General features: G+C 45.0%; 1 protein-coding gene across 1 annotated transcript in view; it reads left to right on the top strand.

Moving 5' to 3' along the window:
- The first annotated feature begins 6 nt into the window (after window positions 1-6).
- The window catches only part of TCF7L1 (transcription factor 7-like 1 (T-cell specific, HMG-box)), a 174,320-nt gene continuing 162,048 nt past the window's right edge, over window positions 7-12,278 (top strand). The window contains exons 1-3 of the mRNA XM_006866590.1: window positions 7-219; window positions 309-372; window positions 635-762. Coding sequence (XP_006866652.1) covers window positions 697-762 — 66 coding nt within the window. The 5' untranslated portion in view covers window positions 7-219; window positions 309-372; window positions 635-696. The remainder of the gene's footprint in view (window positions 220-308; window positions 373-634; window positions 763-12,278) is intronic.

The raw sequence follows: 12,278 nt of genomic DNA on the forward strand, positions 1-12,278 counted from the left end.
GGCGCGGGAGGCGGCGGGGGAGGCAGCAGCTCGGGCGCCGGAGCGGCCGGTGGAGGAGACGACCTCGGGGCGAACGACGAGCTGATCCCCTTCCAGGACGAGGGGGGCGAGGAGCAGGAGCCGAGCAGCGACAGTGCCTCGGCTCAGCGGGACCTGGACGAGGTCAAGTCGTCCCTGGTCAACGAGTCTGAGAACCAGAGCAGCAGCTCAGACTCGGAGGTAAGCAGGCTCCCGCGGCCCACCCCCGGGGACCCCGGCCCCACTCCCGCTCCCGCTCATCCGCCGGCGCCTTTGTGTTTCCTCGGCAGGCGGAGAGGCGCCCGCAGCCTGCCCGGGACGCTTTCCAGAAGCCGCGGGACTATTTTGCCGAAGGTACGTGCCCACCCAGGCAGCACCCCTTACAGGCTTTTCCCCTGGCCTTTGGTCTAGACCCCCATTAGCTTGCCACCTCAGCTCTGGCCGCCTACCAGTTCTTGCCCCCGAGTTCATACCCTAGTTCTTTGGTCCCTCTTCTCGCCTGCCGCCCTGGGGCGCGCGTGAGGGGCGCTCAGTTCCCGCCCCTCGTCCGTCCGCGTCCCCTGCCGTGGCGCTCCCCGGGGACCCCCGCCTCACCCGTGCCTTGTCTTGCTTGCAGTGAGAAGGCCCCAGGACGGCGCGTTCTTTAAGGGGCCCCCGTACCCGGGGTACCCGTTCTTGATGATCCCGGATCTGAGCAGTCCGTATCTTCCCAACGGTCCCCTGTCTCCGGGAGGAGCGCGCACGGTGAGAGGCCCTGGGGCTGCGCCGGAGCGGGTGGGAGGCTGGGGCCAAGGGATGCGCCCCCAGGCTCAGCCCAGGGGTGGGGGAGGGGGCGGTCCCGCGCCGAGCCTCAGCAGAACTTGTTTGCGGAGTTGAGTTACTCGGCGTCGCTGCCCTAGAGCATTTGCACTGGCCAGTGCCTGGAAGAAACTAAAGTAACTTTAAATTCTCTACTTTTGCGGGGATACGCTTTGGGGTCAGCTTTTGGGGGTTTACCTTGGCCTCCAAGTTTCTTTGCTTACAGCAAAGGAAAATTTGGATTTGTGCCCAATTCTAGGGGGTCTTGATTTCCTTGCTGGAAATCGGTCAGCTTTTCCTGGTAGTTGGGCAACGGGTCGAGGGAGCGGGATTGGCGATGTTGCCTCCCCTGACTTCACTTTCTCTGGGTTGCTGTGAGCTGGTTCTAGAAGCCTAGTTTTGGTGACCCTACAAGTTTCACAACTCCCCTCCCTAGCCCCCAGTTCACACCCTGGGACCTCAACTTTTCTGTGGAGCTGGACAGATTTAAAATCCCAGATGATTTGATGGCGACCTAAGGCATTCTTCAAGTGGAGGAACTTGGCTTTTTCCCCCTTTGTTGCCGGCTTTTCTCATTTAAAGCGAGCGCTGCGACACTTTAGACCTGTTAATGGGCGCGCATTGTGTGCTGGGGGCTGGCATTTAGAGCGGTGATTAAGCAAATTGACTGGGCCCCAGACGAAGTGCAAATGAGCGTAGATTCCCCCCACCCCCTCCATGGCCCTAAAGGTCCTCCCCCCCAGCCTCTCCATGGGCGCTGCCGTAGGGCCTGGAGAAGCCTTTGTGTCCCCCCTCCCCCTCACCCCTACTTCACACCCAAAGCCCCTGCCTAGTGTTCGTCTGAAGGCAGGTCTTGGATCAGAGCATACCTACTATGTGCCATGCCCCTGCGCGCTGACGCTGTCTCTTGTACTTTTTGCTTCTTACCCAGCTGCCCAGTACGCGGCAGTTCGTTCTGGATGATTAGGGTGGAGGAGTGGGAGGCATCTTAGGATCAGGGTCCTAGCAAACTCATATTATGCTCAAACTGTTATTAAATTATGTTCGTAATTACAGAGCGGGTGGCGGAAAGCAGCAGCATTCGCTGTCGAGCCTTTGGGGCGCTCTAACAGCTAGATGGTGTGTTGGGGTGAAGGTTGCCCCCTTACGGGGCAGTAGGACCACACAGCTCTCTTCATGCTGGGACCTTGTTGGGCTGGAGCACCCCAGGAGGTCCTGAATATGTGTGTGACCTTTGAGGTGAAAGCTGTGTATGGACCTATGTTGTTTCAACCCATAGCCACCCTGTATAGGGTTTCTAAGGAGCAGCTAGGGAGCTTAAATTGCCGACCTTGCAGTTCAAACAGCTTTGCAGCCTGGCAGTCTTGCTTTCTCTTATCCATATGAAAAGAAAAGGTGGGGTAAAAGTTGAATAAAAAGTCGCAACTTGAAGTTGTCTTCACTGTTCCCTTTCAGTACTCAGAGTTTTGAAGGTTTTGGTAGGGGTAACTTGGCTAGGAGAGGGATATTATACCACCAAAATCCTATTTTTCTGTTTAACATTTGGAAAGAGCCACCAAAAATGCCCCAAATGTGATTAGTTATTTCCTTCTCAAGCAGACAGTTTCTTCTGCAAACCCATTTCTTCTTAAAGCATTTTAATTCTTCCAGCCTCTCTAGTCCAGATCTTGGGCATTAGTTCAGACAACTACCTCTATAACATCTGCTACTGCTGCTGGGAAGAGCCCAGTGGGAGAGAGTTTTCATTTTTGTTGGTTCCTCCCTGCCACCCACCCTTCTACCATCTTTATGTATTCTATGAACTTCCAAAGACTGATTCTAGGAACTGGGTTTCCTGATGACTGCTAGATCCAGGCTTGTGTGGGATATAGGAGCCCTCCTCGGGGAAGCCAACATCACCCCTCTTCATGCCTGCAACCATTACTCCTTCTGGCCCAGGTATATCTTTCTAGTCTGCTATGGCACTGAATTTTGGTATAAAACCGTGACCTTTTATATAAAAAAAACCCATAGCCTATAAATTGATTACAATTCCAAGTGGCTCTGCAGGACAGAGAACTGTCTTGTAGGGTTTCCAAGGCTGTAAGTCTTTATAGACGTGAATTAAGCGCTTACCCACAGTGCCATCAGGGTGCCTTTGACCTTTAAAGGGCTTCATTTATTTATTCGACTGGTGTGGTGCTGTGGGCTAATGCTTCAGACTGCAAAGTTGTTTGAACTGTAAGGTCGGTAGTTCAAGCTCACCAGCTGCTTCCTGGAAACTCTGTACAATGTTGCTATGGGTCGGAATCTTCTCGACAGCATTTAACAACAACAACAACATTCCACTCTCAGGAGTTCTGGTGTGGCACTGTGGATTAATGTGCCATACTTCAAAGCCACTTGAACTGCAAGGCCATCAGTTCAAGCTCACCAGCTACTCCTCGGAAACCCTATACAGGATTGCTATGGGATAGAACTGACTCGCCGGCACTGAACGACAACAATCCCACTCATATACCTACATCACATGTTACCAGAGAATTCCCTCAGCATTTCTGTGCCTCTTATGTACCTATTGGAGGCTGTAGGTGATGCTAATAACAATAGTTAATGTTGACTGGTTGCTAACCGAAAGGTTGGAGATTCACCTCTACTCAGAGGTATGTCAGAAGAAAGTCCGGGCAATCTACAAAAAAAATACCATTGGAAATCCTATGGAGCACAGTTGTCCTCTGGTACACTCAGAGTCACCATGAGTCAGAATCTACTCAGTGGTTAACAGTATCTGGTATGAGCCTCTCTCATTGCTAGACCTGCCTGGTTACAACGTACATTGATGTTCTGGAGAAGTGTCCTGCATTTAGATCAATTCGTTAGAGCCTGCTCCTTTGACCCGGTCTTAGAGAATCACAGGCTGTCTGGAAAGCACTTCACTTCATTCTCTGAAACTGAAGGGTTGAGAGGGGTCCTGGTGTAGCACTGTAGGGTAAACCCTGGATCACATGCTCCATTTGAGCCTCAGGGTCAGTGGTTCAAACTCATCAGATGCTCCTCAGAAACTCTATGCAGGGTCACTATGAGTTGGAATTGACTTAACAATAACACCATAGGGTTGAGAGGATGCTTTTCCTCTTGATGACTACATTAATGTGATTAATGTAATTTCTTACCTGGTTCCCAGCCTGGTGAATGTTGATAGGTATGAGGTGGAGTGGATAGAGAGGAAGTGACTGGTTGTGGGATATATGATCTGGCCTCTTTTTGTAGCATTTTAGGTCTTTCCTTGTTTCAACACTACATTGTACACTCTTAGGCTTTCCTGTTTTAAGGCCTAAGAATAGTGTGGAATTGGGTGATTCCAGTTTTCTGTTCTGATCTTTCCTGGAAACCTTGAGCCAGAAGCAAATGTAGGAGGGGAAGGAGATTGGCTGGAGTCTTTTTAGGGTATTAATTGATTCTCAGACTAGGAGGTAGCAGGACTTCAAAATCCTCACCCCCTATCATTATCTACTGTACAGTAATGGGCTGGTGAGATCTTGGCCTGGCCATCTCATCCCCTTGCATGGCTTTGCATTCTGGTTTAACTGGGAGGCTGGGAAGTGCTCTTTTCTTGAGGCTCTTTAGAGAAGTTTCTGTAGACACTTGGTCTCTTAACCTGTGCTGTGCTGCACTGAGCCTCTGAGCCATGCATGCTTGATTCTCATTTGGAGCCCCCAGGCACCCTGTGGACTGTGAAGAGAGGAACATCTGCCACAATCATGTTTCACGATTTCAGGTAGTCACTTCGAAAAACTACACATTCATTCATGAAAGGTTTCACAGGTTTACTAACCCCCTCTGTGCTGTTGTCTAGAATTTCATTAGGGAAGTGTAAGTCAACACAGAAGAAAGTGAATGTCAAAAATAGTTCAGGACTTGGTGGATGATGCATGGAGGGGATTGGAACTATGGCAATGAGATGATATACGATGGAATGAATGTAAAACTGAAGTTCTCTCATGTAAACTATCATATAATTCACAATAAAACATTAAAAAAAAAAAGTTCAAGACTAATTATAACTCCTCCCACCTCCCCATCCCTCCAAATATTGAATGTGGGTTGTTTGAGAAGTTATCTCCAAAGACTAGTTTAACTGTGATAGTGACATAAGTGTGAACAATTTTTTGGGGGGTGGGGGTGGGGGAAAATACTTCTAGGTGATGTTGAGGGAATTTGTTTCATTTTTGTTTTGCAGTGTTTATGAATTTAAGAACTACTGTGCAGCTAAAAAAAGCTCCTTTTTTAGCACATATGGTTTATGTTCAACTTGTAACCTACAGGTTGGAGGTTTAAACCCACACAGTGGCTCAAGAAGTGTTTGGCTATCTGCGCCTGTAAAGATTGTTGTTGTTAAGTGCTGTCGAGTCGATTCCGACCCATAGTGACCCTGTATAGGTTTTCCAAGGAGCAGCTGGTGAGCTTGAACTGCCGACTTTGAGTTCAAAAGACTTTGCAGTCTGACGCATTAACCCACAGCTACAACAGGACTCCTCTGTGGCACTGTGGGTTAATGCACCAGACTGCAAAGCCGTTTGAACTGCAAGGTTCATGAGTCAAGCTCACCAGCTGCTCCTCGGAAACCCTATACAGGGTCACTATGGGTCGGAATCAACTCAACAGCCTGCACAGCCAAGAAAACCCTACTTGGTAACACGTGGGGGTCACCTGGGTCAGATTTGACCCCACAGCGTCAATAACCGGTTTGGTTGGTTTGATGCAGCTTAAGCTCCAAGTTATTTGTATCCTTCTCAAACTATCTCAGCCAAACCTGTGTATGAAATCGGTGTGCTCTTCAAGACTGCACTGGTTTTTCAGATTTTTGTGCCCTACTGTTTCCTTTGGGCAAAATTGGTAATGTTCTAGGCACTCTTGTTTTCTTCCTGACACAAAGGGACCCAAGCAGAAATCTTATGTGTGCGTATATGTAGTCTCTTTTCAGGAGTTGTATGTGAAAAGCTGCAGAAAACCTTTTATTTCCTCCTTGTAAAATCAGTATAAATATGCTGCTTTTGGTAAAATTCTTTTAAGTCATTTCATCTAAATATAACTTCTGTTTCATTTTTTTCTAAATATAACACAGGGTTTAATGAGGGCTTTTCACATGGAACTAGCTTAGAAGAGGGCCTTACTTCCATTGCAGAAGTTTTGGCACTTGCACTGCTGGGATGAGGACTGGTGGCAAACTCTGGAGGAACTTGACCCCTGCCAGTTATTTTCCTTTGGGTGGATGGATCCTGGCAGGGAGTACCTGACTTGCTTTGTTTAAAATTTGGAAAATTATAGTTTGGTCTCATTCATCAGTGATTGCACTGCTAGGGATTTTTATTGTGAAAGTAGGTTTGTTGTTAGTGCTGTCTGGTCCTGACTAATTGTTGTTGTTGTTGTTATGTGCCTGGAGTCGGATCCGACTCATAGGGACCCTGTATAGGGTTTCCGAGGCTGTCAATCTTTATGGGAGCAGAAAGCCTCAACTTTCTCCTGTGGAACAGCTGGTAGTTTCGAACTGCTGACCATGAGATTAGCAGTCCGATTCGTAACTACTTCATTACCAGAACTCTGTAGTCCTGAGTAATAGCACACACAAAAATCCAGCATTTAACAGTGGTATCAAAAGTTGCTGAAGCTTTTGGAATAAAAAATGATTTCAATGATTCTTTTTAATGATTCATAAGGAGATTCTATTCTATTACAGTTTGTTGTTAGTTACTGTTGAATCGGTTCTGACTCCTGGCAAGCTTACAAACCAGAATGTTGTCCTGTCCTGTAGTATCTGCATGATAGCTGGTGCCTCTGGGTCTGTTATTGCAGCCTTTGTATCATGCCTTCCAACCAATGGAAGTGGTTGCTCATCCTCAGCACTGTATCAAATCATGTTCTCTTTTGATTCCTAGGGTTTTCATTGGTGGATTTTTAGAAGTAGAAAGCCAGGTCTTTCTTTCTAATCTGGAGTCTCTGCTGACACCTATCCACCATGGTAGCCATGCTGAAATTTGAAATACCAGTGGCATTTCATCTCATAGCAACATGCAAGCTACTACAGAACAATATAATGACAGACGAGTGGTAGATTCCAGTTAAAAGACAGCTTTTACTTGCTGAACTGGAGAAGTTTGGATTTACCATCCTTACGATTAATTTGTAAGTGTTCTACTTCCTTTAGCTGATGTTTATTGAGGACCTGTTATGGTCGGTGACTAAGGAACCTCAGGGGATAGAATGAATTAGATCTCATCTTTGCCCTAAAGGATTTAACAATTGAGTTAGGGAGCTGCAACATTAGCACACACTACTACAATAGGAAGTCTATGTTAAGACTAACAGAACAGACTTTTCAGAATGATGAGAAAAGATTTAGTCTGAGATAATTAGGAAGGCAGGTAGAAGAAGTGGTTTAAATTAATTATTGACAGTCAGTCATTATTCAGCATAATTCTGGTCAATCATAAAAATGATTAGTTTTATACAGTGCCTGGTGTGGCGCTGTGAGTTAATGTGCTAGACTGCAAAGTCAGTTTGAACTTCCAGGATTGGTGGTTCAAGCTCACTAGGCGCTCCTTGGAAACCCTCTACAGGGTCGCTAAGGGTCAGAACCGACTCGATGGCACTTGGTAACAACATTTAGAATAAAAAGTGGAAGCCCTCCGTCACACTGGCAGAGGAAGAGAAAAGTCATGGAGTAGTTGTTGGTGAGAGGATGTGGGGAGAAGTCCTGAGTGTTCTGGGATAATAGAGGTTATTCTATTTGCCTAGAACAAACAGATGCCAGGGCATGGGAGACTTTGAATGCCAGAAAGAATCTGGTCTTATTCAAGAGGCATCAAGGAGTCTCTAAAATTTTATGCTGGAAAGTGATGCAACTTGTATGTTGTTCTTGTTAAGTGCCATTGAGTCATAGTGACCCTGTGTAGGGTTTCCAAAAAGCAGCTGATGAGTTTGAACCACTGACCTTGTGGTTCAAAATGACCTTGCGATCCAGTGTTTTATCCCACAGGACTTGTATGAGTGCTTAGAAGAATAGTGGTGGGCTGGAAAGGGGGGCTTGTGTTCTGAGAGTAGGTGGACACTGACTAGCTTCTTAGGAGTCCAGGGGAGAGGTGAAAAACCCCTAAGAGGGTCAGCATGGAAAGGAAGGATAGGATGGGAGAGAAGAGTAACAGACCTGAATTTGTAGGGGAATAGGATTTGGGGACAAAAAGTTGTTGGGCCTGGGTGATGTGGGGGAATGACTTCGTGCAGGTGCGGTCCTGGCTTTTTGTCCTTGTTTACCCAGTGCTGGACGGATATTCAGTGAATATTTTCACAGTTAGTGAAAGGGTGTCATTGGGGGGAGGGACCTGCTAAGTTTCATCCGAGACACATTGGGTTTGAGAGGGTGCTGAAGGAGGAGTTGAAACTGCAGCCAATAGGATATTTCCAAGGGAACAAGAAAAGAAGGGAAAGGGGTTCATAGTTGGGAAAGAAATCATTCATTGAAGGAGGTTGGGGTGGAACACTTGGCAAGGTAGGAGGAGCACTTAGGTACTGGTATGTCACGGAAATTAAAGAGAAAAAAAGGTATAGCGGTCATCCATTGTCAGATGCCACAAAGAGTAGGGAGACAAGATTGAAGAATCTAGGGGAGCTTGGGGAATTCAGCACTTAGGAAGTTTAGTGGTGTCTGTGGAGAGAAGTGTTTCAGGTAAGTGGTGGTGATGAAAGATGGGGTGCGGGGAGAGAGACTAGCACAGTGTTTTCTAGTAGGGTTGCCAAGGTGCTCTGCCTGTGATTGGTTCTGGGCTGTGGTCTAATGTGTTCACTTCTCAGCCTGAGCCCCAAACAAGATTCCTTCAGTTGTGAGCGGCTTCCTCTCTCTACCCGTTTACCTCAAACATCTCACTTTCTGTCATAACCTGAAAAATGTTCACAATAGCATAATGTAAGACTCTAGACAACCCAATTAAGAGGGTTGTCTATAGAAAGGAGAGGGAAGATAAGGGCCTTGAACTTTGGAAAATGTATGTTTAGGATGCTGGAGTGGGAGCTTGTTTGGAGGTTTTAGAGCAGGTTGAAGGTGAAAAGGGGACAAGCTAGGAAGAAGAGGAGATGAGATTGAGAATTTTCGGGGAGAAGACAGTCTTCTTATTTTGTTGTTGGAGTGTGCTGTACAATAGGGATTGTTCTCCCGATTTTACACACTAGCCTTAGAATTGAAGATGAGAATGTAGAAAAATACAGAGGTGGAGTTGGGCAAAAATTGAGAGGCTAGTGCATTGGATGGACGGATGCCTTGTGTATTCTTGTTAAAAATGGGCAAGTTGACTGGGATGGGGCCCTGGAAAATCATTGGCAACAGGGAGACCATGGTTTCTTCCTCTGCCTCTTATGTAATTGAGTATGTTGGCATGCTTTTAGCTACATGTTAACTAAAGAAATGTTTTAGGAAGAGATTTTTTAATGTTTCAGTCTAAGATGTTTAATATTTTGTATTTTCCCAAATGGAATTAGATTTAAGGAATAATGAGATTCAGTGTCTAAAACCTTGGCATTTGGGAATGTAGGGAACAAGAAATGAGCAAGGGAGGACTTGGCCTCTTTCTCTGTATGTGTGCATACTGCCTTATCTGGGACAATCTTGGAGCATTTTACACTTCTAAAGCCCATAAGCTCACCGAGATTCCATGATTTCTCTAGATTGACTTTTACCTTTAATGTTCAAACATAATTTCAAAGTTCTGGTGTGGCGCTGTAGGATAAGCAATGAACTGCAAGGTCAGTGGTTCAAACTCACCAGTCACTTCTTGGAAACCCTATACAGCATCGCTATGAGTTGGACACAACTCAGTGGCACTTAACAACAACAACAACAACAAATTTTTACATCATGTCTAGAACCTTTGGATTTTCATAGAAACGTGAACCTTTCATTTAGAAATAACTTCAGAGTTTGAACGCGAACTAACTCATCCATATGTTCAAAGTCTGCTATAGAATTTTAGACATCTATTTATTTTCTTTGTTCAAGAGAATGAACAGGGCCAAAGTGTTCACCCTAATCATAGAAGTTAAGCGTAAAATAAATTTAAGTGTAAAAGAAATACAAACATAAAGTGAACAACAGAAGAAATTGTAAATGATTATCAAATATGTGAAACCATGCTCAACCCTCATGTGCAGTCAGAAAATATTAATTAAAATATGAATCATATTTGGCTCATTGAACTAATCAGGATTTTGTTTTTAAGTCAGACTTTTCAGTGCTGGTGAATGTATGGTAAAATGGGCCCTTCTCTTACTGTTCTTGAAGGCTGTAAATAATTCCAACCCTTTTGGAAAAGCATCTTGGCGAGGGATACTACTCCCTTAATATTTGTAATAGTAGAGACTTGTTACTGTATTCTTGCTTTGCTACTGTGGCAGTAGACTAGTGGAGGTCATCAAGTATCTTGTTCAAGGTCAAATTACTGGTAATTGACAGCTCCAGGATTTGAATTTAGTTATGAGTCCAAAGTCTAGGTCTTTCTCATCCCATGCCCTGACTTTGCACACATGCCTAATATAAGCTAGCTCCTCCTCTCTGGAGAAGGGCAGCTGAACTTTGTTTCCTAGTTCAGAAATCCTGCAGTGAGTTATCAGTTGGGGTGGAGAGTGGGTAGATTTTCTCCTGATTTCACAAATTGAGCCTTCCCAAATAAACATTTGTGTAGGCTGTGAGTGAATTTCCTACCAACAACACTGCACTGCAGGAGTTAAATAACCTTTGGTGGGCTGACACAGGAATGTTACTATCATAGTTCCTGTTTCAGAGGACTACATGGTTATTGACTAACACTTAAATATTTTGGAAATTGGTCCAGCTGACTGTTTTTCCTTGTTAAAATCATTGGGGGTTGGCTAGAAGAACACACAAGTGTATCTCCAGTGTGGAAGAAGGTTGGGAGTAACTACCTTGATCATTAGCTCTGCAATTTGGATTACAACATACTTCAGTTAACAAAGCAAGCTCTGGTCAACCAAGTGTGCAAATAGTTTCTTTATGTTTCATTTTATGAATGAATTTTATAAATTGGCGGCTCTCGTTAAGCTCTTTATAAATTGAAAATCAACCCTAATCATCTATGAAAGACTATTTCAGTATGTAGCTACTATTAAAGAGATATAGACTAAACATTTACACAGAGAATGATTTTGTAAATGACAGAAAATGTATGAAGGCCCTTCAGAAAGTTCATGGTAAATGAAATTGAAATATAATGGAATTTTCCCACAAACTTTATGAAGCCTGGTCATATGTGTAGGTGTGTAGATGTGTATTTAAGACAATTTGAAATGAGGAATTCAGTGCTTTTTTTCTTTTTCAGTTCCTAGATTATCTTCCAGGTCACTTTCTGAAACGCCAGGATAGTGGGAGGGCTAATAAAGGGGCGGAAGACTTACTGAGTACAGTTTACAGATGTTAGAGAGGCACTTGGAATCCTTTGTGTGTCTCCTGTTCTCCTATCATCTAGGGAGCTGGATTGAATGGCTAAGCCCTCGTGGAGGTCTGGATGTTTCAAGACACTAAATTTTAGGTAGAAAAATACTTACTGTCTCCCTAAGTGAATGGGGTGACAATTTGTAGATGTGTCTGTGGACAATGTGTGGGCAAACAGAAAGGTATGAGAGATGGCAACTGTGATTAAGAAACAGATGTATCTGATAATGAGAAAGAAAAACAAGAGAAATAGGAATGAGTGGTATGAAAAGCCGATCGTTGACAAGTCCAGATTTGTTGGTAGTAATGATTTCTGGTGCTTGGAAATACACTCACTGTAACTTCCAAAAATAATAATAGTAGTGCCACTAAAATCAGGGTGAGTTGGTGTTCTTCCCATAGATTCTTTTACTAGGATACTACATGGGTTTCTTGAGCTGAAAGTCAGCACTCCCCACATGTGAGGAGTACAAACACAAGGAGGCTGATTGCCCAAGGTCAAGCATTTCTCGGGGATGGAGGTTGCACTCACTGGAGTGCTGCACTCCCTGGAGTGTTACCTTGTGCAGAACTCAGGGAGGTCCACGGTGAGCCAGTGCAGAGAACTGAGCTGCAGACACATGCACTTGAAAATACTTCTTTACTGAAAATCTTGTTGCTGTTAGCTACTGTCAGATTGGCTGCGACTCCCTAAGTGAATGACCCCATACACAACAAAAGAAAACGTGTGCCATCTTCACGATGGTTGGCATATTCCCCCTCATTGTTGAAGCCACTGTGTTGTATCTCGAGTGCTTTCCAATCTAGGGGGCTTATCTTCCAGCACTGGGTCTTTTGTGCCCATTTCAAAAGCAGATTGCCAGGCCTTTCTTCCTCATCTTAACCTGGAAATTCCACTGAAAGCAGACCACCCTGGGTGACCCTGCTAGTATTTGAAATACTGGCAGCAGAGTTCCCAGCATCATAGCAAGGAAGCTACCACCTTACA

Source organism: Chrysochloris asiatica, unplaced genomic scaffold (assembly GCF_000296735.1).
Source record: "Chrysochloris asiatica unplaced genomic scaffold, ChrAsi1.0 scaffold00093, whole genome shotgun sequence".
Classification (NCBI taxonomy): Eukaryota; Metazoa; Chordata; class Mammalia; order Afrosoricida; family Chrysochloridae; genus Chrysochloris; species Chrysochloris asiatica.